The following is a 25,639-nucleotide window of genomic DNA, read 5'->3' as shown; positions in this document are numbered from 1 at the left end:
TGCAAATAAGTTATCCAAAATTGTGCAGATCTCATTCGTTCAGATAATCAACACAGAAAATAAATAAATTGAGGTCTGAAATTGGGATACAAACTTAAACAAAGAATAAGTGGTGTAATATCTTTCGTTGTGGTGTAAATTGAGGTGTGTAATATCTTTCGTTTCTCTATTTTTTAACAAGATTTTCACACCTAAGAAGTAGTTGGAATTAGATTCTCAACAAAAACCTACTACCCTTCATTTCAATTTTTCTATAATATCATATTTGATCATTTTAGTAATTTTTCACTTTAACTTGTTTTATAATCCCCCTTTCGGTAAAGACACGCATTGTTATGGGGATTTTACTTGTTCCCATACCGATGTTAATTTCCTTTTAAACTGAAATGACAGATGAACTGTCGTGTACGGACATGTATGCATTCCAAAATCGGGTGCAAAATCATTTTCTATTGAAAGTGGAACTTGTAGAGATAAGTAGTCGCCGTCATGTGGAAATATGGCCATTTCAATGCTGGACGCAATTATAAGAAACTCGGACCACTTTGTGTTTGTTGTCCCTGATTGTACTCTGCGTGCCTGGTTGAGCAAAAGAATGACGACCGACTTGGGATCTCAACAGCCGTGCGTTTCAGAGAGCGTAGGTAATTTATATGTTAAATTCGCCACTGCTTTTGTTTTTGTTGTATTGGCAACAGCATGGAGCGTCTTCTCGAGGGTAGCAAAAGGCAAGCTACCACCGGGGCCTTTCCCGTTGCCCATTATTGGCAATCTTCACATGCTAGGAAAGCTTCCCCACAGAGCGCTGGCTGCTCTCTCTATGAAACACGGGCCTCTTATGTCTCTCCGACTCGGCTCCTCCCTCACCTTAGTTGTCTCCTCTCCAGAGATAGCCAGGGAGTTTCTCAAGACCCACGATCAGGTTTTTGCAAACAAAGGTCCGTCGGCGGCTGCTAAACATTTGTCATTTAATTTTGCGGACATCATCTTTTCTCCGTATAGGCCTTACTGGGCGCAAATGCGTAAGCTCTGCACTTTGGAGTTGCTGAGCTCCAAGCGCTTAGATGGCTTCCGTTTTATTAGGGAAGATGAAGTCTTCGCTATGATTCGTTCTATTATTAATTCAGATGCGTACAAGGGTTGTCGTCCTTTAAACATCAACCAAACTGTGGCATCCCTTGCGACCGCTGTAATTTGCAGGATGGCCTTCAGTAAAAAGTACTCGGACCAAGATTCCAAGGCTTTCAATTCAATGGTCAAAGAAAGTTTACTGCTACTCGGCACATTTAATGTTGGAGATTACATACCTTTCTTGGCCTGGATGGATTTGCAGGGTCTCAACCGTCGGATGAAGAAGTTACATACCACACAAGACCAGTTGTTAGAAAAAGTGATAGAGGAACACGTTGCGCAGAATGGGACTAATACCACGCATGATCTTGTTGATGTCTTACTTGCATCTTCCAGAGATAAAGATCGCGAGTTCCAAATTTCAAGAGATAGCATAAAAGGAATCCTCTTTGTAAGTTAAAATTGGCCTGCCTGGATGAATATTATATCAAATTAGATTTAGAGGGCTTCTAGTATAATTTGATCCTGTGATGATCATGTTCATGATATTGATGTTGGCAGGATATGTTGCTCGGTGGGTCAGACACAGCGCCTACAATAATAGAGTGGGCAATGTCGGAGGCGCTGATAAACCCTCCAGTGATGAAGAAACTTCAGGACGAGCTGGAACGCGTCGTTGGATTGGATCGCATGGTATGCGAATCTGATCTGCCTCAGCTCGTTTATTTACAAGCTATGGTAAAAGAAACGCTTCGACTCCACCCAGCGGGGCCTCTTTTGAACCGTCGCTTATCCGCTGAGTCCTGCAATGTGTTGGGGTACGAATTCCCTAAAAACACTCGTGTTCTCGTTAATGCTTGGGCGATTGGGAGGAACCCAAAGATATGGGAGGACGCCGAAACTTTCAAGCCAGAAAGATTCATCGGAAGAGTTGGCTCGGAAGTAGATGCAAATGGAGATCAAAGCTTTGCGTGGCTTGCCTTCGGAGCAGGGAGGAGAACATGCCCCGGACGACAATTGGGAACGCTTTTGGTAGAGTTTGCGTTGGCGCAACTCTTTCACTGCTTCAACTGGAGTCTTCCCTTGGATGACATGAATGGGATAAATCAAGAAGTGGACATGACCGAAAGGTTTAATGGAATCACCTTACCCAAAGCTCATGAACTCTTGGCTATTGCAACACCACGCCTTGAATGCATTAGCCACCTAAAATAGTTCTTAATTTCGAGTGGAATCATTGAAAATAGAAGCCCTTTTGATTGTATTTGGACTTGGAGATTATACTGCCTTTTCAAGGTGTTTGTTTAGGGTGGAGAAAAACGTTAAAGAGCTGTGTATGCAAGTGTTTAGTAAAGCAGGATCCCCTCTTATTTTGTTTTGGTTTGATGTAAATATCATGCATAGCATAGATATGAATATGTACGGTCAAAATATCTAGACGAAATGTATGATTGTTTTTATAAGACTCGGAGTGAGAAAGGGATGATATTTGTTATAAGCTTATTATTATAGAGGTACAAAGTAGTTATCATGTACTGACGCCTCACACCATTAATTACAGGGGCGTACCTTTTATATTATTTGGCTGGCAAGTATCACACCATTAATTACAGGGGTGTACCTTTTTATATTATTTGGCTGGGAAGTATCTTTCTTTAGAAAAAATAATTATTTGATATATAAAAACCTTTCTTGGTTTAGGCGGCCTTTTGCCCTAAAGTCAAATTAAACAAAACCTTATTGCACTGCCCGAAGTTTTCAAATTATTTTTTTATAATTATAAATTTAATGTGCACAGGATGACAAATTTCTTAACAAATAGTTGAAATTTACACTAATATGATTTATTTATTTTTTAAATAAAATTAATAAACTAGTAGAATGATGGAATACCAAATGTTTCTAACAAAGGTTACTGTACATGTCTATATGCTCTCTAGGATGTCTATAAGACCGTCAATAAAAGTATCAATGTTATAACAAGAATCATAGCTTTATCGAGTCCACTGTGTACATATTTACACACTGTATTTAGATACTACGCGTTATATTTACAAGAAACGAACTCGCCATCTTGGATATTGGATACACAGCTCATAACCGTTTTCTGAACCCTAAACACCACACGTCCAAAAACCTATTTCGATCCCCAATACAAAATAGAATAGAAGGACTTTTCAACCCACGGCTCCGAGCCGTTTTCTACCAGAAAAGACTGCTATCTCCACAGGTTTCACTCGAAACCTGATGTCCTATTTCAGGTGAGCAATGCATTCAAGGCGTGGTGTCGGAATAGCCGAGAGTTCACGAGCCTTGCGCAGTGTGACTCCATTAAACCTTTCAGTCATATCCACTTCTTGATTTTGCCCATTTATGTCATCCAAGGGAAGCCTCCAGTTGAAGCAGTGCAACAGCTGCGCCAACCCAAACTCTACAAGAAGCGTTCCCAATTGCTGTCCTGGGCATCTTCTCCTGCCTGCTCCGAAGAGAAGGCACGCAAAGTTTTGATCTCCATTTGCATCTACCTCAGACCCAACTCTTTCCATGAATCTCTCTGGCATGAAAACTTCGGCGTCCTCCCATGACTTCGGGCTCCTCACAATCGCCCAAACATTGACGAGAACGAGAGTATTCTGCGGGATTTCATAGCCCAATACATTGCAGGACGTGCCAGGTAAGTGGCGCACCAAGAAAGGCCCCGATGGGTGGAGTCTAAGCGTTTCTTTCACCGCAGCTTGTAAATAAACGAGCTTAGGCAGGTCAGATTCACATACCATGCGATCCATTCCAACTACACTTTCCAGCTCGTCCTGAAGCTTCTTCATCACTGGCGCGTTTCTCAGCGCTTCCGACATTGCCCACTCTATCGCCGTAGGTGCAGTGTCCGACCCACCAAGCAACACATCCTGCCAACAGCAATTTCATGATCATGATACTTAAAGTGTCAAATTATGCTAAAAGATATCGAAATCTAATTTGATTTAATATGCAATTTGAACTTACAAAAATAGCTCCTTTTATACTATCTCGTGAAATCTGGAACTCGCTATCTTTATCTGCAGAGGCTGCAAGTAAGCCATCCACAAGATCATGTGTGATGTTGGACTCATTCCGGGCAACATGTTCCTCTATTACTTTCTCTAACAAATGATTTTGCGTCTCATGTAGCTTCTTTATTCGGCGGTTGAAACCTTGCAAATCTATCCAGTCCAAATAAGGTATGTAATCTCCAATATTAAATGAGCCCAGTAACAGAAAACTTTCTCTGACCATTGAATTGAAAGCTTTCAAGTCTTGGTCCGAATAATTTCTGCCGAAGGCCATCCTGCAGATTATAGCCGTTGCAACGGACGCCAAGGTTTGGTTAATGTTTAAGGGACGAGATCCATCTGAAATAATAATAGAGCGAATCATGGCAGAGACTTCCTCTTCTCTAATAAAGCGCAAGCTATCTAACCGCCTGGCGCTCAGCAACTCCAAAGCGCAGATCTTACGCAAATGCCTCCAGTAAGGGCTATACGAAGAAAAACCGAAGTCCGCATAATTAAATGATAAAAGCTTAGCGGCGGCCGACGGACTTTTGCTTGCGAAAAGCTGATCGTGGGTCTTGAGGAACTCCCTGGCCACCTCTGGGGAGGAGACGACTAAGGTGAGGACAGAGCCGAGGCGGAGAGACATGAGAGGCCCGTGCTTCATAGACAGAGTTGCCAGCGCTCGGTGGGGACGGTCTCCCAGCATGTGAAGATTGCCGATAATGGGCAACGGAAAAGGCCCCGGGGGCATCCTCCGCTTCCTTCCCTTGCCCCATGACGCTACCATTAGAGCTAGAAAAAGAGCAGCGGCAAGTTTAACATAAAACCCTACGCGGCTCTCCGAAAGTAGCCACTGTGGCAATCCCAACTCCATCCTCTTTCTTTCGCTCAACCAGTCACCGATAGTACAAGTAGACACACCAAATCAAGAGTGGTACAGGTTTCTTATAATTTCACGCAACATTAATAATGCTTACATTCCCACAGCACAAGGACGCCTTTCTGATTTTTTAACTACATGTAAACCAATCGGGCTGAATTAAAAATTGTTTAGATTTCGCCGGACATTCAGATGATTTAGATTCCTAAACCACGAGGACGACTTTAATCTTTTTTTTTTTCGTGGGGGACCATTGCGAATCGACAATATCAGGTTGGATTGTCATGGATGTCAGTTTGATTGATTCTTATGAATGCCACTATAAAATATGTCCAATTTTTTTCGTGGGGGACCATTGCGAATCGACAATATTAGGTTGGATTGTTATGGATGTCAGTTTGATTGATTCTCATGAATCCCATATTATGAAATAGGTTAAATATGTGCAAATTGAATAGGTTAAATATGTCCAATTTTTTTTCGTGGGGGACCATTGCGAATCGACACTATTAGGTTGGATTGTTATGGATGTCAGTTTGATTGATTCTCATGAATCCCATTATTATGAAATAGGTTAAATATGTGCAAATTGAATGAATTTTTTCATTAGGTTGGATTGTTATGGATGTCAGTGTGATTGATTCTCATGAATCCCATTATTATGAAATAGGTTAAATATGTGCAAATTGAATGAATTTTTTCAAACATGTATCTTCCGATTAAATTGGGGCAGATTCTTTGTTTCCAATTTTAAACCTAAATTGTTAAATATTACTAACAAATTATAAGGTATATACTTAAAAATAATTTAATATATATAATAATAATTATGAGATATTGTTATTAAAATTACAAAGTATTTATACACTTCAATTTTTAAACGGAAGGGTGTTATATATAAAGTTGAATTTAGAGTACTAATATATATTAGAATTAATAATTATGAAATATTGTTATCAAAATTACAAAGAATTATTTCAAAATTACAAAGTATTTATATACAAGAGTGTTATATATAAAGTTGAATTTAGATTATCAATATAGTTTAATTTTTTTTATAAAATATTGTTATAAAATTGCAATAAAATATTTATTTTCCCAAATTATTTTTACCTTTAATCTGATTTAAATAAATAAATCAACACAAACTAACATATTTAATGTTTATAAATATAAAAAATTAAAATTTATATGACTAAATTTCCTTTTAAATTCTTCAATATAATAGTTTTGAATTTTGTATAGTTGATATATTCTCAACATCCACTTAATTTAGAATATATTTTTCTGTAAAACTTGTTTGTCATACCTCAAATTCATGTAAAACTTATTACAGTATAAAATACATTAGGTGTAGGGTTTGTGAACCCTTCTATCATTTAAGTTCATTTAATATCTTCAAGGTGACTCCTGGGTCAATTCGAATTAACAAGGATGATAATAATAAAAAAAAAAACTTTGGCAAACGATTACGCAGATTTCGTGGAAAGTTGGTCATGTATCTGAGAATAATAGTTCGTGGAGTCCTGTTACAGTACATATCTAAAATCAACAGTCGAGCAAGGAGAGTTGTAGAGTATCTAAAGTTAATAGTCAGGCAAGGAGAGTCGTGGAGACGTATGTTTGTTCTTTAGGACAGGGACTGAATTTGAAAATAAAAGGATAAAGAAAAACAAAGAAATTTTGAAGGTATTTTAATGGTTGAGAGCTGTGGAGTATCTAAAGTTAATAGTCAGGCAAGGAGAGTCGTGGAGCCGCACGTCCGTCCTTTATGGCAGGGATTGAATTTGAAAATAAAAGGATAAAAGAAGCAGTGAAATTTTGGAGGTATTTTTATGGTTCTGTTGGGATGGTTTAATACTAGCATTTGCATTAAAAGTTGCAAAGGAAACGCCGTAAGGAAATTTTTTTCTAAACAAAGTGTAAGACTCTAAATTTTAAAACCTTGATTTTGGCCTGTGAAATAAACACCCTCCATCTTAAAAACTCACAAATCTAAGTTTCTGCATTTCTGAATTGTTGAAGTGAATGGGAGCAAAACATATTTAGAGATCTCAATTTTATATGTTTGTAGTTCATGGGGATTTTCAATTGTCATATTTTTTATATATCATTTCACTGTAATCAGATCCTGACTATTGAAACAATTCAATATCTGCTTCCATACAACTTAGATATAGATAGGCTTATTTATGTTGACATGGGTGCTTATTTATGTTTGGGTCAATTCTTCTTAGTTCAGGATTTTCAATAGCTAAATTTATGGTCAGGTAGCACTCCATCGCAATATGCATAGGTCAATGAAGATGATTGCACCCCAAATTCTTAGTGTTCATCATAAATTGTGAAACAAACCTTTGTACAATTCGTCGCATTGATCTGGGGAAATCCTATGCCCACTGAAATGTTTTGTTAAGGCTTTCTTTCCTTACATTGCAATTTTTCAGAAGCATGACTTCTGCTTGCAAGATACACTTCATAATAAAATAATAATAGCGAGCCTTTGAATTCTAGGAAATCAAATTGTGGGATTCTTCTCTTACTCAATAAAAAGAGGGTGCCTCCCTTGGTCCCAAAAACTTTTATGTATGAATCTTCATAGCAAGGGTTTTGGCTCCATCTTAGCCTTGTGGAAGCCTCATGTTGTAGACATTGGAAGTTCCATATCTTTTATTTTTTGTGAGCAACAAATTTTTACCTACAAGCATAACATTGTACATTCCTCATTATTGTTGAGCCAATTGTTCCTTCCATAGAGATCCATGAGCCCCTTGACCCATCCCACAACATGGATTTGGAAACTTTTGTCTAACCATAAAATACATGCAAGTTCCATACTACCCAACTCATCACAAAGTAACCACCGGCATGAAATGTTTCATTGCATTTATGGAAACATATGTTGTCGTTTAACCAAAAGTGCAATACATCCCAAAAAAAAAATTAAAAAATCAAACATGACTTCTTTCATAAATTCTATATAGATGAAATAAATCCTCTCAATTCTATCCTAAACAAAGGCCTGTAGTGTTTATTAGGATATTGTACCAATGAATAGGCCCTCACCATGCTTGTTGAAAATTTGTACAAAACCTCTTGGTTGCAGAGGAAAATAGAAAATTAGTTGCTAATGCAGTTAGACTTTATTGCAGTGGGATGTGAAAGCAATCATGTTTCCCTTGTTTCCTATATTGGAAGGGAAAACTCTCATAACTTTGCTGCGAGTCTGAGACATAGTAATGTAAGACTATATGATGTATTTTTTTTTGTGCATTAATTAAATATATGATGCATTTTTTTCAAGTTAAAAACAAAAAATTGGAAAAGTTGTAGATATCTCCAAATAAGTATAGGCAAGAAAATCATAGCTTAAGAAATGACAATATGATTTATAGATTGCTAAGTTGTCCTTTGTACTCTCTTTTTAAAAAGCTGAAAGTGTAGAAAAGCTAGCCCTAGTAATGGACAAGTTACTCTTTGGCCTTCAAATGAAATTTCAAATGTTCATTTCAAATGTTGTGGTTTGCTACTTTCGTTGTTGTCTAGGGTTTTAACAAAGTTCAAAAAAAGAACATAAAAAACAAGTAGGAGACATTTTGTTTACGATGGGGAAGTTGCAATAATTTCAGCATCAAATTAGAAAATAGACACACCATGAAAGTCATGTTAGCATTTGTCTCTTAACAAGCCCTGCATTTTGTGCAGCAATACACTCGGGGAAAAATATGTACAGGCTTAGCACCACAAAAGGCACAAACTTCCAGTCCATTTCTAAGACCACTGTTAACTTAAACTTGACACTTGATTGAATGCCAAGGAATTGAAGCAAATGGGCTTCTTACAACAACATAAATGTTAACAATAATAAGGATAGGATTATAGGAATAAATATGAATGAGAGGCCTTCTGATATTGACACATTAAGCTTTGAGATCAAACAAACCATGGTTAAATAAAGGCAAAACGAAAATACTTTAGCTACATATTCTGATCTGCAAAAATAAGGATAGCTTCTTAGATGGGTCTATTATATGAGCAGAGCAGAAATAGGGAGCTTTACATAATAGTGGTTAAGAAGCAAGTATGCGAAAATAGGTTTGAAAGCACAAGCATTAGGAATGAAGCTTTAATTGCTGGAAATTCAATCCCTTTTCAGTATATTTTTTTAATCTCAAATTGTTTGTAACTCTGAAATTTGAAAGATGGATGACTCCGAGGAGGTAGAGAAGACAATGAGAAACTGCCAACCAAGCACAATGTCCATTAAAAGCGATTGGAATACAGAGAGACCCTTGTTCACTGTAGAAACCAAAACTAAAGCTAAAGTTAAATGCAATCCTCTGGATCCCTAGCTTTGACAAAATTTCATTGGATGTAAAGTCATCGCTGTGGTTCTTTTAGATTCCCAACCAGCGTGTTCAGATCACATGGTTGCTTTCTCCCGAATATTGACTCTGGACTCGAGTATCTGTTTATCTTGAACAATCTATAATGTCTCAGTAATCCAATGTTGCCATTTGCGAATTCATGAATTTAGTAAAAGATTGAGACATGTTTATTTATGGGAAAATTCTATGTTCCCTCTACTTATCCATCGATTAAATAACCAGTGACCATGATCCCTATCCTTTTCACACTAGAAACATCTTAGATTAACATATAAAGTAGTGAGCCATTTCTGAACGCATTCCCAATGCCTTAAAAAATGATCACAAACCAACGTGGAGCAATAAAATATTTCTACTTGACTAACAAAATCTAAGTGGGCTCCATCAATCCACAAGTCCTGGCCTCCTGGAATATTGAACCTGATATTCACCAACATCCATAATCCTATGCATTCACCCATGGGATGGGCCTCGAGATGAGAGAGTCAAATTCCTCACATCTGCCAACATCCTTCTTGCTGTAGATTTCTCACATTATGTTTTTTAGGATGTGAGAGCCAAGTTCTTTAACATGTGGCAATGTTCACATTTTTGTACATTTTTCACATGATTCATGTTGGGATGTAACAAGAAGTGCTTGTATATGTCTCATGACTTGGAATACATTTTCTTTCTTTTTTGGCATTCAGATTGTGCTATTTATGGTGAATCCTGTTTTTCTGTCATTAATTTGTTTTATTAGTTCCAGACATTGTATTCTATTTGTTTGGGTATTAATTCGCAGTTTTGTATCATCTGTGGTTAATTGTTTTTCTTTTAAGGGCGGTGGGACTGCCCAGGGTCACTGTATATTCCGGCCTCACCATGGGCTAACCCTAGTCTCTCTAGAATACATGACAAGTAGGCTAAGTTCAGTTAAACATTCTTCCTTTAAGGAAAAAATGTTGAGTTCCCAAGTTAGGAAAAAAGTTGAGTTCTCAGGTTCAAAATTTTGGTTATATTATTGTCATTTACCATCTAAAATCTACTATTGAAATAAAATCTACCATCTACTTATCTCATTCAAAAATATAGCAAAAGAAAATATATCACTTGAATTCAATATATAGATTAAATAAAGATTAAATAAACACTTTTCACTATTGGACCACATGTTTTTCCTTACCCTGAAATGAAATGACTACAGGTATATTATGCTCTGTGGATAACAAAATATTTCAAAATCCGTAACTTGACTACAGGTATATTATGCTCTGCTGATAACTAAATGAAAATATTTTAAGAAGTGACATTTGACTATCCAGAATGTTAATGGAACCTTTATTATATCTTAGCAAGCTGCTTGAGATTGAAGGGGTAAGAGTCAGAAAGAGTGCCGGAGTAAGCTCTTGTGGCCAAAATAATGTTCACAACTTCAATGGGATGGAATGCATCCCAAAATACATGCTGGTCCCTATTGGTACATGGTTCCAGTCCCGGAAGGTGCGTTATCTATCCATTATACATGCCTATCCCACATCATCCTTGATTGTCACACTAAAACCTGTATATAGCAGTAAACACATCAACAACAAATTACAGTAACAACTTATTCATGTTGGTCTGCCCTAGCTTATCCAAGATTTTAAGGTTCTATGAGCACAAGTTTAGAATTAAGTTATAACTTATTACTATACCATAAGAACTGGGATAGTCGATCATGTCTTTAACTGCACTGTAGGGATCTCCATAGATGCAATGTGCACCACGGATATTGAGTGACAGAGTGCCCAAAAGATATTTGAGCTTGGAATTGAAGAGTATGGCGTGTTGGTTTACACTGTCAATGCAACTTCCATTGCTATTTGACTTGGAATGCATCCCAGAGGACCCATTGCATCATGTCTTTAACTGCACTATAGGCATCTCCATATATGCAATGTGCACCAGGCATATTGAGTGATAGAGTGCCCAAAAGATATTTGAGCTTGGAATTGAAGAGTATGGCATGTTGGTTTACACTGTCAATGCAGCTGCCATTGCTATTGGACATTGCTATTTGACTTGGAATGCATCCCAGAGGACCCATTGCTGCCACTATGCACTTGCGAGCTCCCAAGTTGCATAGAGCCTGCATATATATTCCACATAAAACCAACTTATATAAATACTTTGTAAATTTACAGTGAACACTCTAGGAGGGATTATTTTTATGTAAGTTTAGATAAAGTACTGTATTTTGAAGAGCAACCACATTTTGTTTTGTATTTTGATGGAGTAAGATAATCTTAAAGGGAAATGATTCTATTTCCTGGTACAAATTTCACAAGAGCTTTGACAAAAATGCTAGGTTCTCACATTTTTCATCATAATTCAAGTTTTTATTATATAATGAGATAACATTTACTAAACATTTTGTTCAAACTGAATGGCCTCAAATAATCTAAATGAAAACCAAAGAGAAGTTTGATGCAAGATGAGATGGTTCCTTTTCTTGAAACTAATTTAAGATGGCTACCATATGTCAGATTCCCGCACTGATCACTTTTTAGACTAATGCAAACGAAGTGTGCACTGGTCACTTTTCAGAAAGTGAATGTTGAGTACAAAAAAACCAAAATTTTAAGCTAAGGAAGGAAAGTAATTATCAATTACAAAACAAAATAGCCAAAATTTTAACCATTGATATAGTTTTTTTGGCATATTTTTGGGTCAAATTTGCTAGAAATTTGATAAGGAACTACTGGAATCCCAAATCTGAGATGTGAACCCTACACCATCAGAATTCACCAGAGGGTTTTCAGGGTACTGAATCCATTTAGTCTGATTTGTGATTGCTGCATCATCCAAATCCGTAGAAGTTTTTCAAGACACAAAATCCATTTATAGATTAAAAAGACATTTTAAACCACAAAAATTCAAAATCTTACCAATTTTTTTTTTTCCCATATTCAAACAAAAGAAAACTTCAAAACCTAGGAGAGTTAGACAACGCCAATAAAATTCAATAACCACTTTAAAATTTCAATTAAATTCTCAGTTTTACAAGAACCACTTTAAAGTTTCAATTGAATTTGGTTGTATTTCTCAGGCAACCAGACAGAGCTTATGAAACCAACCACCAATTGTGAAAGTTACCACATGAGAATATTGTTGTAAGTCTCTGGGTGTATTGTCTACTAGTTGGATAAAAGGTAGGCATAAGATAGTTGTTGATATAATCGTTGTTGCCAAAAGTAATTGAGAAAATAGATTTTGCTAGATGCTGAGCCACTGCCACTACGCTTCCCAACTGCGATGTCAAATCCTCTAAACTCTACCCAAAATTTGCAATCTGCTGATTGAACGATATGCACCCAAGCTATCAGATTTGCACCAAAAGCAAAAATGTTAGATACCATATATGCTACATTTAGCACGAGTGGGAGAAACTCAATTTATCATTTCAGCAATTTGGACTTACAGGGTTTTGGCCAGTCTCGTCCAAAATGCCTACCGGTGCTGAAGCGTAGTTCACTTCATTTAGGATTGCCGAACCCCTTGTAGATGGGTCAAGGTATGCAGGAATGAGAGGCAACCCTAGCAATTGCCCTGAGATCGTTCATTCAACATTTTTTAAGATCAAATTATTGTACAGTTTTAAAGACATATAAATTAGAAGCAATATAACGAGTTAGATAAACTGGTTTCAGTGAATATTGTTTTATATTTATTAGTTTTATTTCATTTAAAATATAGAATAGAAATAGTTTAAAAAATTAAACCAACTGGTTTTCATTAGTGTGTATTCAAATAAAAAATAATCTAAAGAGTTAAATCAACTCATCCTATCAATCTTGTTGATAAGCATTTAACATTTCTATTACAAGCTAGTTTTTCAATTAAGAGCACTAATTCATATTGAGAGACAAACCTCTTGGGGTTTTCTTTGGGTATGAGTGTAACTAAATTGCAGACTTAACATTTCAGAAATATGATGGATTTAATTGAGAAGTGGGAGGCTCATGAAAGATGGAGGATTATCAATTTTGTGAACTCAGCGACAGGAAACTTATTCATGTTGGTCTGCACTAGCTTATCCAAGATTTTAATGTTCTATGAGCACAAGTTTAGAATTAAGTTATTACTATAACATAAGAATTGGGATCGTCGATCATGTCTTTAACTGCACTGTAGGGATCTCGATAGACGCAATGCACACCAGGCATATTGAGTGACAGAGTGCCCAAAAGATATTTGAGCTTGGAATTGAAGAGTACGGCCTGTTGGTTTACACTGTCAATGCAGCTGCCATTGCTATTGGACATTGCTATTTGACTTGGATTGCATCCTAGAGGACCCATTGCATCATGTCTTTAACTGCACTCTAGGCATCTCCATAGATGCAATGTGCACCAGGCATATTGAATGACAGAGTGCCCAAAAGATATTTGAGCTTGGAATTGAAGAGTATGGCATGTTGGTTTACACTGTCAATGCAGCTGCCATTGCTATTGGACATTGCTATTTGACTTGGAATGCATCCCAGAGGACCCATTGCTGCCACTGCGCACTTGCGAGCTCCCAAGTTGCATAGAGCCTGCATATATATTCCACATAAAACCAAATTATATAAATACTCTCTAAATTTATAGTGAACACTCTAGGAGGGATTATTTTTATGTAATTTTAGATAAAGTACTGTATTTTGAGGAACAACCACATATTGTTTTGTATTTTGATGGAGTAAGATAATCTTAAGGGAAAGGATTCTATTTCTTGGTACAAATTTCACAAGAGTTTTGACAAAAATGCTAGGTTCTCACATTTTTCATGATAATTCAAGTTTTTATTATATAATGAAATAATATTTTCTAAAGATTTTGTTCAAGTTGAATGGCCTCAAATAATCTAAATGAAAACCAGAGAGAAGTTTGATGCAAGATGAGATGGTTCCTTTTCTTGAAACTATTTTAAGATGGCTACCATATGTCAGATTCCCACTCTGATCACTTTTTAGAATAATGAAAACAAAGTGTGCACTGGTCACTTTTCAAAAAGTGAATGTTGAGTACCAAAAAAACCAAAATTTAAGCTAAGGAAGGAAAGTAATTATCAATTAAAAAACAAAATAGCCAGTATTTTAACCATTGATATAGTTTTTCTGGCATATTTATGGGTAAAATTTGCTAGAAATTTGATAAGGAACTGCTGGAATCCCAAATCTGAATTGTGAACCCTGCACCATTAGAATTCACCAAAGGGTTATCAGGGCACTGAATCCATTTAGTCTGAATTGTGATCGTTGCATCATCCGAATCCGCAGAGTTTTTTCAAGACACTAAATCCACTTATAGATTAAAAAGACATTTTAAACCACAAAAAATCAAAATCTTACCAAACATTGTTTTCCCATATTCAAACAAAAAAAAAATTCAAAACCTAGGAGAGTTAGACAACGCCAATAAAATTCAATAACCACTTTAAAGTTTCAATTAAATTCTCAGTTTTACAAGAACCACTTTAAAGTTTCAATTGATCTTGGTTGTATTTCTTAGGCAACCAGACAGAGCTTATGAAACCAACCACCAATTGTGAAAGTTACCACATGAGAATATCACTGTAAGTCTCTGGGGTGTATTGTCTACTGGTTGGATAAAAGGCATGCATAAGATAGTTATTGATATAATCGTTGCTGCCAAAAGTAATTGAGAGCATAGATTTTGCTAGATGATGAGCCACTGCCACTACGCTTCCCAACTGCGATGTCAAATCCTCTAAACTCTTCCCAAAATTTGCAATCTGCTGATTGAATGATATGCGCCCAAGCTATCAAATTTGCACCAAAAACAAAAATGTCAGATATTGTATATGCTACATTTAGCACGAGTGGGAGAAACTCAATTTATCATTTCAGCAATTTGGACTTACAAGGTTTTGGCCAGGCTCATCCAAAATGCCTACGGGTGCTGAAGCGTAGTTCACTCCGTTGACGATTACGGAACCCCTTGTAGATGGGTCAAGGTATGCAGGAATGAGAGGCAGCCCTAGCAATTGCCCTGAGCTCTTTCATTCAACATTCTCTAAGATCAAATTATTGTACAGTTTTAAAGATATATAAATTAGAAGAAATAAAATGAGTTAGAAAAAATGGTTTTAGTGAATATTGTTTTATATTTATTAGTTTTATTTCATTTAAAATATCGAAAAGAAATAGTTTAAAAAACTAAACCAAGTGGTTGTCATTAGTGTGTATTGCAAGAAGAAAAATCTAAAGAGTTAAATCAACTGGTCCTATCAATCTTGTTGATAAGCATTTAACATTTCTATTACAAGCTAGTTTTTCAATTAAGAGCACTGATTCATATTGAGAGACAAACCTCTTTGGGATTTTCTTTGGGTCTGAGTGTAACTAAATTGCAGACTTAATATTTCAGAAATATGATGGATTTAATTGAGAAGTGGGAGGCTCATGAAAGATAGAGGATTATCAATTTTGTGAACTCAGCGGCAGGAAGTTCCTCCCCAGGTAGTGGGAATCTAGCAGATGCCTCAGCCCCCCGAGGATTATCAATTTGGTGAACTTAGCCGCAGGAAGTTCCTCCCCAAGTAGTGGGAATCCAGCAGATGCCTCAGCCCCCTCAGTCTCCTCAGTGTCCATACTTTTTGTTCCTTTTCCTATGGTTTAGGGCTAACACCCTCCCTAAAGAGTGAAGCGATTGTTTGAATCGTTCATATTTATAAAATTTCTTGAATTTTCCAGAATTTCCAATTAACTAATTCTATTGCATTCTAGTTTCCTCAATTGAAAACAGAGTCTACACCCAAGGGGAAACATCCTTTGGAATTTCTTTTCAAGGATTTCATTGGAAAATTATATACAAACCAGAAGCATTAAATCAAATAACCATAGAATGCAAACCTAGAAAATCAATAGTGATCCCGCCGTTGCAAAACTTTCGAGTAGGATGGCCTCCAAAGAAATCTATTCCGTAAGGCAAGAAGTTGGCTTTGGGAATGCTTGCTATATAGTTGTTGTTGCCATTATCAATAAGAGAATCGCTGAATATAAACACGGTTGTAACTTCAGCCACGACCTCCCTAGAAATTAATCCAACATAACAATATGTAACAACAAAAGCTAAACAGGGGAGCCATGAAGCTGCCTTGGAATTTAAACACCTGATTCCCATCACCGCAAAGCCTCAAATATGTCTCATATACTCAAAATGAGCATATAGTAGCACAAATAAATGATATGAAATAGGCTGCCAAGACTCCTAGCGGAAAAAATCCATGATCATGCTCCTGCTTTTAAATTCAGTTGCAAATCCTAACCACAATCAAGATAGTTGTGATCACTTGCAAATCTTGGAAGTCGAAATATTTGGGCATAGTTTCGAGAGTCCACTGAATCCACCAGCCAACCAAACCTTTTCCTGTATCAGAGGCACTAACGGGTAATTCATTCATTAAAAACTAATGATTGATTTCACATTACGCCTGCATGATGGCAGCAGGGTTTCCATTCGCTGTAAGTCTCTGGGGGATATTGTCTACTGGTTGGATAAAAGGAAGGAATAAGATAGTAGTTGATATAATAGTTGCTACCAAAAGTAATTGACAAAATAGATTTTGCTAGATGCCGAGCCACCGCCACTGCACTTCTCAACTGCGATGTCATATCCTCTAAACTCTTCCCAAAATTTGCAATCTGCTGATTGAACAATATGCGCCCAAGCTATCAATTGTGCACCAAAAACAGAAATGTTAGATACCATATATGCTACGTTTAGCACCAGTGGGAGAAACTCAATTTATCATATCAGCGATTTGGACTTACAAGGTTTTGGCCAGTCTCATCCAAAATGCCTGTGGGTGCTGAAGCATAGTTCACTCCATTTCAGAATTTCCAATTAACTAATTCTGTTGCATTCTTGTTTCCTGAATTGAAAACAGACTCTATACACAAAGGGAAACATCCTTTGGAATTTCTTTTCAAGGATTTCATTGGAAAATTATATACAAACCAGAAGCTTTAAATCAAATAACCATATAATGCAAACCTAGAAAATCAACAGTGGTCCTGCCATTGCAAAACCTTCCAGTAGGATGGCCTCCAAAGAAATCTATTCCGGCAAGAAGTTAGCTTTGGCAATGCTTGCTATATAGTTGTTTCTTGGCTTTGGAAATGCTTGCTATATAGTTGTTGTTGTGAATATAAACATGTCTTTAACTTCAGCGATGACCTCCCTAGAAATTACTCCAACAGAACAATATGTTACAACAAAAGTTAAATAGGGGATCCATGAAGCTGCCTTGGAATTTAAACACCTTCCCATCACTGCAAAGCCTATCAATTTGGCGAACTCAATGGTAGGAAGTTCCTCCCTAGGTAGTGGGAATCCAGCAGATGCCTCAGCTCCCTAAGTCTCCTTAGTATCCAGACTTTTTGTTCCTTTTCCTATGGTCTAGGGCTAACACCCTCCCTAAAGACTAAAGCCGATTGTTTGAATTCGCTCATATTTATAAAATTTCTTGAATTTTCTAGAATTTCCAAATAACCAATTCTACACATTCTAGTTTCCTCAATTGAAAACAGAGTCTACACCCAAGGGGAAACATCCTTTGGAATTTCTTTTCAAGGATTTCATTGGAAAATTATATACAAACTAGAAGCTTTAAATCAAATAACCATAGAATGCAAACCTAGAAAATCAACAGTGGTCCTGTGATTGCAAAACCTTCCAATAGGATGGCCTCCAAAGAAATATATTCCGTAAGGCAAGAAGTTATCTTTGGCAATGCTTGCTATAAATTTTTTGTTGCCATTATCGATCAGAGAATCGTCGAATATAAACATGGTTGTAACTTCAATTGCGGCCTTCCAAAAATTACGCCAACACAATAATATGTAACAACAAAAGCTAAACAGGGGAGCCATGATGCTGCCTTGGAATTTAAACACCTGATTCCCATCACTGCAAAGCCTCAAATATGTCTCATATACTCAAAACGAGCATACAGTGGCACAAATAAATTAGATGAAATAGGCTGCCAAGACTGCCAGCTGAAAAAATCCATGATCATGCTCCTGCTTTTAAATTCAGTTGCAAATCCTAAGCACAATCACGATAGCTATGGTCACTTGCAAATCTTGGAAGTCTAAATATTTGGGCATAGTTTCGAGAGTCCACCAGCCAACCAAACCTTTTCATGTATCAGAGACACTAATGGGTAATTCGTTCATTAAAAACTAATAATTGATTTCACATTCCGCCTGCATGCTGGCAGCGGGCTTTCCATGCATTGGGCTTATGAATTGGGTTGAATGCATTCAAGAAAGCTAGCATCAAAACAACAATTTTCTTCAAAATGATCGAATCCGACTAAGTTATTAAAAATTAAAATATAAAACGACAAAATTGTTGAAGTTATAATTTCAACGCAGCCCAAAAACCACCGAACGAAACCACAAAACTGCCCAGAAGCATATCGCACCGCTTTTCCGGAAAAGTTGTTTCCGTATTCTTGGCTCCGATGCGATTTGGTGAAGACGCGTGGATCTCACCTGACATCAGCAACTCTGACATATCGGGAGCTATCGTTCACTCAAGTGAGGGCTTCCGATATCTTTCTCCACCGTAGGATCTGCTCCCGTATTTTCGTCCGTTGATTGATTGAAGATGCATACAAGCCTATATTAAAAGCCTTGCGTGGAGTGAATTCAATTTTGTGTTGACCGCCAATAATAATGTAGTTAATGTGCCCGTAGAAGTATTAGTAGGTGATTTAAATTTTAATGTTTTTTTATGTATCAAAGGTATGGTGCATTTAAAGAAAGGCATGGGTGTTAAAAATATTTTACGGCACGTAAAAGTAAGTGTGTTTTTTTATTTTGTTTTCAAAAAAATGAAAAGGGCTCGTGCATTTGACTTTTTGAAAGAGGAACGATGGAGCAGTAAAAAATACAGTGTGCTCTGTATTATTTTGTATGACACACGGGAGGAATTTATGTGTGTGTGTTCGTAGCAGCGAAATGGAACCAGTGATGTAATTTTTTTTTGTGTTGGCCGTAGCGAAAAACCATGTGTGGTTTTGCACAGCAGTGCATAAAGAAGATGGTGGAGCGAATTTTGTAAGCCTGTGTAAATTTTGTTTTACAGCAGTAAACTCATGTAAACTTTTGTTACAGCAGTAAGTTGTTTTTCACAGCAGTGAATATGAAAATGATTTTACAGTGGTAAATCCCTCTCAGTAAAAGAGGATTAAGCTTGTATCAGTTTTTAATGAATAGAATGTTTTAATGGTGGTGAATTACTCTGTTTCTCTGTGAAATTTTTTAAGTCTCCCTGTGCATAAAAGATCCTGGAGTCAAAGAACAGAGCATTGTCTCTGTGTGTGTTTGAATGCTTGGTTTTTGGTATTTTCTCCATGTAAAAATACCCAACAGTGGTATCAGAGCAGGCTTAGGCTCTTTAAAAAAGTTAAAGAAGCTGAAGGGAGAAGGTTGTTGCTGCAGCAAAACTTCTCAGGCAGTTAGAAGACTCAGGCAGCGCAGGATTCAGGTATTCTTCAAAAGCATTTCTTTTGTTATTGCAAAAGACAGTTAGTTGTTTTAAAAAAATACACAGTCAAGGAATGGCTAGCACAAGCATGGGTATGTTCAACACCCAGCTCCCACAATTTAATGGGAAGAACTATGACTACTGGTCAATAACTATGAGAGCTCTGTTTGCCTCTCAAGATTTATGGGAAATAGTTGAAGATGGTTTTGAAGAACCAGCAGATGAAACTGAGTTCAATGCATTAACTCAGGGAGAGAGAGATCTCCTGAAGAGCAATAGGAAGAAGGATGCAAAGGCCATTTTATTGTTGCATCTAGCAGTAGACCAGAGTATATTTCCAAGGATAGCAGCAGCTAAAACATCAAATGAAGCATGGAAAACCCTCAAGACAGCCTATCAAGGCATGGAGAGAGTGAAGACAGCAAAACTACAATTGCTGAGAAAGGATTTTGAAAACTTGAACATGAAGGAGTCAGATAACATTGACTCATTCTTCACTCATGTGATTGGTGTAATCACACAAATGAGAACTCATGGAGAAACCATTGAAGACAGAAGGATTGTGGAGAAAATATTGAGGGTCTTACCCTCAAGGTTTGATGCCATAGTCACCACCATTGAAGAGACAAAGGATCTATCAAACTATTCAGTTGATGAGCTACATGCATCACTGATAACACATGAGCAGAGGTTGAGTAGGAATGAAAACTCATCTCTTGAGCAAGCCTTCAAGACCCAGATGTCCTTTGGAAGAGGAAGAGGTCAAGGAAGAGGAAACAAGAGAGGAAGAGGCAGAAGCCAGAACAGAGGTGGAAGGAACAACCCATCAAATGCACAAGGAAGAGGCAGCAATCCAAATCAGAACCAAGGTCAGGGCAGCAGCCAACAAGGAGGACAACATCATGCTCAAGGACAAAGGTATGATAAATCTAATGTTCAATGCTATTATTGCAAAAAGTATGGACATTATGCAAGTGATTGTAGAAAGAAACAACATGATATGAACAGTAGACAAAATGCAAATGTTACAAGAGAAAACAGTAGTCAAGAAAATGTCCTGTTAGCTTGTAACATGGCTGAAACACATAGTGAAGACATATGGTTTTTAGACTCAGGTTGCAGCAACCATATGACAGGGAATATATCCCTCTTTTCAGCCTTAAATCAGAATTTGAAATCAGAGGTCACACTAGGAACTGATTGTAAAGTGTCTGTTATGGGAAAAGGGGAGATAAAAATATTTACAAAACAAGGAGAAAGGAAAACCATAGCAGATGTCTACTATGTCCCCGGAATGAGATGTAACCTCTTGAGTGTTGGACAGCTTATCCAAAAGGGTTACAATGTTTACTTTGTAAATGATGTGTGCACCATCATGGATATACCACCCAGCAAAAGATGCATTGCTGAAGTGAAGATGACAAGGAACAGGATGTTCCCTCTCCGGATCAGGGCAGACATGAAGAACAAAAGGGAAATGGCGGCGGTCACCCAAGAGGCCTTCCAAAGCGTGCCAAAGGATGAGAACTGGTTATGGCACTTGAGATTCGGGCATCTAAATTTTGGAGGTCTAAACTTATTGAGCAGAAAAGGAATGGTAAAGGGATTACCATTGATAGAGAAGCCAGGTTGTATATTGGGAAAACAACATAGAGAAAGTTTTCCATCAGGGAAGAGCATAAGGGCAAAGACACCCTTAGAGATTATCCACTCAGATTTGTGTGGACCAATGCAAGCTCCATCATTAGCTGGCAGCCTATATTTCTTGACATTCATTGATGATTTTACAAGAAAGACTTGGATATATTTCCTCAAGAACAAAAGTGAAGTCTTTGAGAAATTCCAAAATTTCAAAGCACTTGTGGAGAACCAAAGTGGGCTACACATAAAAGTATTGAGAACTGATAGAGGAGGTGAGTATATCTCAAATGAATTCCTAAAGTTTTGTAGAGAAAATGGAATTCATAAACAGTTTACAACTCGGTACACCCCACAGCAAAATGGAGTTGCTGAAAGGAAGAACAGGACCATCATGGATATGGCGAAGAGCATGCTGAAGGCAAAGCATTTGCCAAATGAGTATTGGGCTGAAGCTGTACATTGTGCAGTTTATATATTGAACAGGTGTCCTACAAAAGCAGTCTTGAACAAAGTGCCAGAAGAGGCATGGACTGGGAGAAAGCAAGGAGTCACCCACATGAGAGTTTTTGGGTGTGTGGCCTATGCACACATACCAGATCAGCTAAGGAGGAAGTTGGACAGCAAAGGGGAGAAATGCATCTTCATTGGATACAGTGATGAATCCAAAGCCTACAGGCTGTACATCCCATCTACCAAGAAGTTCTTTGTAAGCAGGGATGTTCAATTCATTGAGGAAGAAGCTTGGGATGGAAGCATAGAGAAAATAGTGAATGTCAAGAACTGTTTGTCTCATGATGAAGATGAAGAGGAGGTGGCTGAAATGCATCCCCAAACAGCAGCGCCAACACAAGGACAGCAAGGGACACCTTTGAGGATCAATGAGAGTGCTTCTCCAAGTACACCACAAGGACGAAATTCAAGTGCATCATCAAGCACTTGCACACCAAATGAAAGAGGTAGGAAATTTAGAAATCTAAGTGACATTTATGATGAAGGAATGAATTCCTTATTTGCCTTGTATTGTCATGTTGATGTTCCTATTCATTTCGAAGATGCAATTAAAGATAGGAAATGGTTAGAAGCTATGGATGAGGAAATGAATGCCATAGAGAGAAACAAAACATGGGATTTGGTTGAGCTACCAAAAGGCAAAGAAGTCATTGGAGTGAAATGGGTTTACAAGACCAAGAGTAATGCTGAAGGCAAGATTGAAAGGCATAAAGCAAGGCTGGTTGTCAAAGGGTACAAGCAGCAGTATGGGAGAGATTATGAGGAGACTTTCGCACAGGTTGCAAGGATGGAAACCGTGAGAGCAGTGTTGTCCATAGCAGCACAAAACAAATGGAAAGTCTACCAAATGGATGTGAAATCAGCATTCCTAAATGGAGTGTTAATGGAAGAGGTCTATGTGGAACAGCCTCTCGGATATGAGAAGAAAGGTGAAGAGCACAAAGTGTGCAAGTTGAAGAAAGCTCTTTATGGGCTGAAGCAAGCGCCAAGAGCATGGTACAGCAGAATAGATTCATATCTATTGGATAATGAATTTGACAAGTGTGAAGGAGAACCCACAGTCTACATCAAGGAAAAGGATGGTAAAATTTTAATTGTTGTCTTGTATGTAGATGATGTTATTTTCACTGGAAATGATATTTATCTTATTGAGAATTTTAAATCAGTCATGAAGGATGAATTTGAAATGACTGACATGGGTTTGTTGAGATACTTCTTAGGCATAGAAGTAGATCAAAATGAAAAAGGAATTTTTATATCTCAAGCAAGATATGTAAATCAAGTTCTGGGCAGATTTAAGATGGAAGAATGCAAGGCAGCAATCACTCCCACAGTGATGGGATTAAAGCTCAGCAGAGAGGACAGCAGCAAGGATTTTGATCCTAGTTTGTATAAAAGCATTGTGGGCAGCCTTATGTATTTAACAGCAACTAGGCCTGATTTAATGTATGCTGTTAGTTTAATTTCCAGGTTCATGGAGAGGCCGAAGGAGGCACATTGGCAGGCAGCAAAGAGAATTTTGAGGTATGTCAAAGGCACCAAAATGTTTGGAATTTTATATAATGTCTCAGAAAGTTCAGATTTAATTGGATACACTGACAGCGATTGGGCTGGAAGTGTAGATGATCGGAAGAGCACTTCCGGTTATGTTTTTAATATGGGTTTAGGAGCCATCTCATGGGCTTCTAAGAAGCAGTCCATTGTAGCATTGTCTACAGCAAAGGCTGAATATGTGGCAGCTACAGCAGCAGCATGTCAAGCAGTGTGGATGAGAAGAATGTTGAGAAGCTTAGGCCAAGAGCAGGCAAAAGCGACAGTGATCTTTTGTGACAATAGCTCAGCTATTGCATTGTCAAAGAATTCAGTGTTTCATAAGAGAACGAAACACATTGATACAAGGTTTCACTACATCAGAGAATTGGTGAACAATGGAGAAATTGTCTTGGAACATTGCAGGACTCAAGAACAGGTTGCGGACATCTTGACAAAGCCACTGGATCATAGAAGCTTTGAATTTTTAAGAAAGTGTCTCGGTATGACCGAATGGCCAGCAGTTGAAATTAAAGGGGAGTGTTGAAGTTATAATTTCAACGCAGCCCAAAAACCACCGAACGAAACCACAAAACTGCCCAGAAGCATATCGCACTGCTTTTCCGGAAAAGTTGTTTCCGTATTCTTGGCTCCGATGCGATTTGGTGAAGACGCGTGGATCTCACCTGACATCAGCAACTCTGACATATCGGGAGCTATCGTTCACTCAAGTGAGGGCTTCCGATATCTTTCTCCACCGTAGGATCTGCTCCCGTATTTTCGTCCGTTGATTGATTGAAGATGCATACGAGCCTATATTAAAAGCCTTGCGTGGAGTGAATTCAATTTTGTGTTGACCGCCAATAATAATGTAGTTAATGTGCCCGTAGAAGTATTGGTAGGTGATTTAAATTTTAATGTTTTTTTATGTATCAAAGGTATGGCGCATTTAAAGAAAGGCATGGGTGTTAAAAATATTTTACGGCACGTAAAAGTAAGTGTGTTTTTTTATTTTGTTTTCAAAAAAATGAAAAGGGCTCGTGCATTTGACTTTTTGAAAGAGGAACGATGGAGCAGTAAAAAATATAGTGTGCTCTGTATTATTTTGTATGACACACGGGAGGAATTTATGTGTGTGTGTTCGCAGCAGCGAAATGGAACCAGTGATGTAATTTTTTTTTGTGTTGGCCATAGCGAAAAACCATGTGTGGTTTTGCACAGCAGTGCATAAAGAAGATGGTGGAGCGAATTTTGTAAGCCTGTGTAAATTTTGTTTTACAGCAGTAAACTCATGTAAACTTTTGTTACAGCAGTAAGTTGTTTTTCACAGCAGTGAATATGAAAATGATTTTACAGTGGTAAATCCCTCTCAGTAAAAGAGGATTAAGCTTGTATCAGTTTTTAATGAATAGAATGTTTTAATGGTGGTGAATTACTCTGTTTCTCTGTGAAATTTTTTAAGTCTCCCTGTGCATAAAAGATCTTGGAGTCAAAGAACAGAGCATTGTCTCTGTGTGTGTTTGAATGTTTGGTTTTTGGTATTTTCTCCATGTAAAAATACCTAACAAAAATTCAGCATGGAAGCTATAAGGCAATCATAAACAACGCTTCCACTGTACAAATCGATGAAATATCCAGGACAACATCACAGATGGGGCTCACAGAAGCGTCTTTCTGTTCTTCTTCCGATCATGATGAGGATTTCAACAGATTCACCATCGCTTTGGTTGGCCCTAGTTGTTTCTTGACTACATTGAAAATAATCTTGGCATCTGCAAGGGCATCAGAAGGAGCGATTATTTATTTATGTTTTGGAATTGAATACAAATCTGCAACGAATTGGTAACCACTTTTCCCTGATCGAACGGTAATGGGTAATTCGTTCATTAAAAACTAATAATTGATTTTACATTCCGCCTGCATGCTGGCAGCGGGCTTTCCATGCATCGGGCTTATGAATTGGGTTGAATGCATTCAAGAAAGCCAGCATCAGAACAACAATTTTCTTCAAAATGATCAAATCCGACTAAGTTATTAAAAATTAAAATATAAAACGACAGA

The 25,639-nt window shown here is 37.5% G+C and overlaps 2 protein-coding genes and 2 pseudogenes across 2 annotated transcripts; 1 reads left to right on the top strand and 3 right to left on the bottom strand.

Moving 5' to 3' along the window:
- Positions 1-496: 496 nt before the first annotated feature.
- On the top strand, positions 497-2,605 carry LOC149232285 (cytochrome P450 71AU50-like). The gene is made up of 2 exons (XM_089376456.1): positions 497-1,522; positions 1,633-2,605. The coding sequence occupies exons 1-2, from the start codon at positions 500-502 to the stop codon at positions 2,284-2,286; spliced, it is 1,677 nt and encodes a 558-aa protein (XP_089232582.1). The 5' UTR covers positions 497-499; the 3' UTR covers positions 2,287-2,605.
- Positions 2,606-3,008: 403 nt separating this feature from the next.
- LOC149232284 (cytochrome P450 71AU50-like) lies at positions 3,009-5,140 on the bottom strand. Its single transcript, XM_089376455.1, has 2 exons — positions 4,075-5,140; positions 3,009-3,977 (listed from the first exon to the last, which is right to left on the bottom strand). Exons 1-2 carry the CDS (start codon positions 4,975-4,977, stop codon positions 3,324-3,326), a joined length of 1,557 nt encoding a protein of 518 aa, XP_089232581.1. The 5' UTR covers positions 4,978-5,140; the 3' UTR covers positions 3,009-3,323.
- A 5,554-nt stretch (positions 5,141-10,694) lies between these two features.
- LOC149232283 (GDSL esterase/lipase At1g71691-like) lies at positions 10,695-13,128 on the bottom strand (annotated as a pseudogene).
- A 337-nt stretch (positions 13,129-13,465) lies between these two features.
- Positions 13,466-16,522, bottom strand: LOC149232282 (GDSL esterase/lipase 7-like; annotated as a pseudogene).
- Positions 16,523-25,639: the final 9,117 nt, after the last annotated feature.

This window comes from Pinus tabuliformis, chromosome J (genome assembly GCF_031772625.1).
Source record: "Pinus tabuliformis cultivar Carrire ecotype Pingquan chromosome J, CPIR1, whole genome shotgun sequence".
Taxonomy (NCBI): Eukaryota; Viridiplantae; Streptophyta; class Pinopsida; order Pinales; family Pinaceae; genus Pinus; species Pinus tabuliformis.
This window is presented reverse-complemented; position numbering and strand designations above follow the sequence as displayed.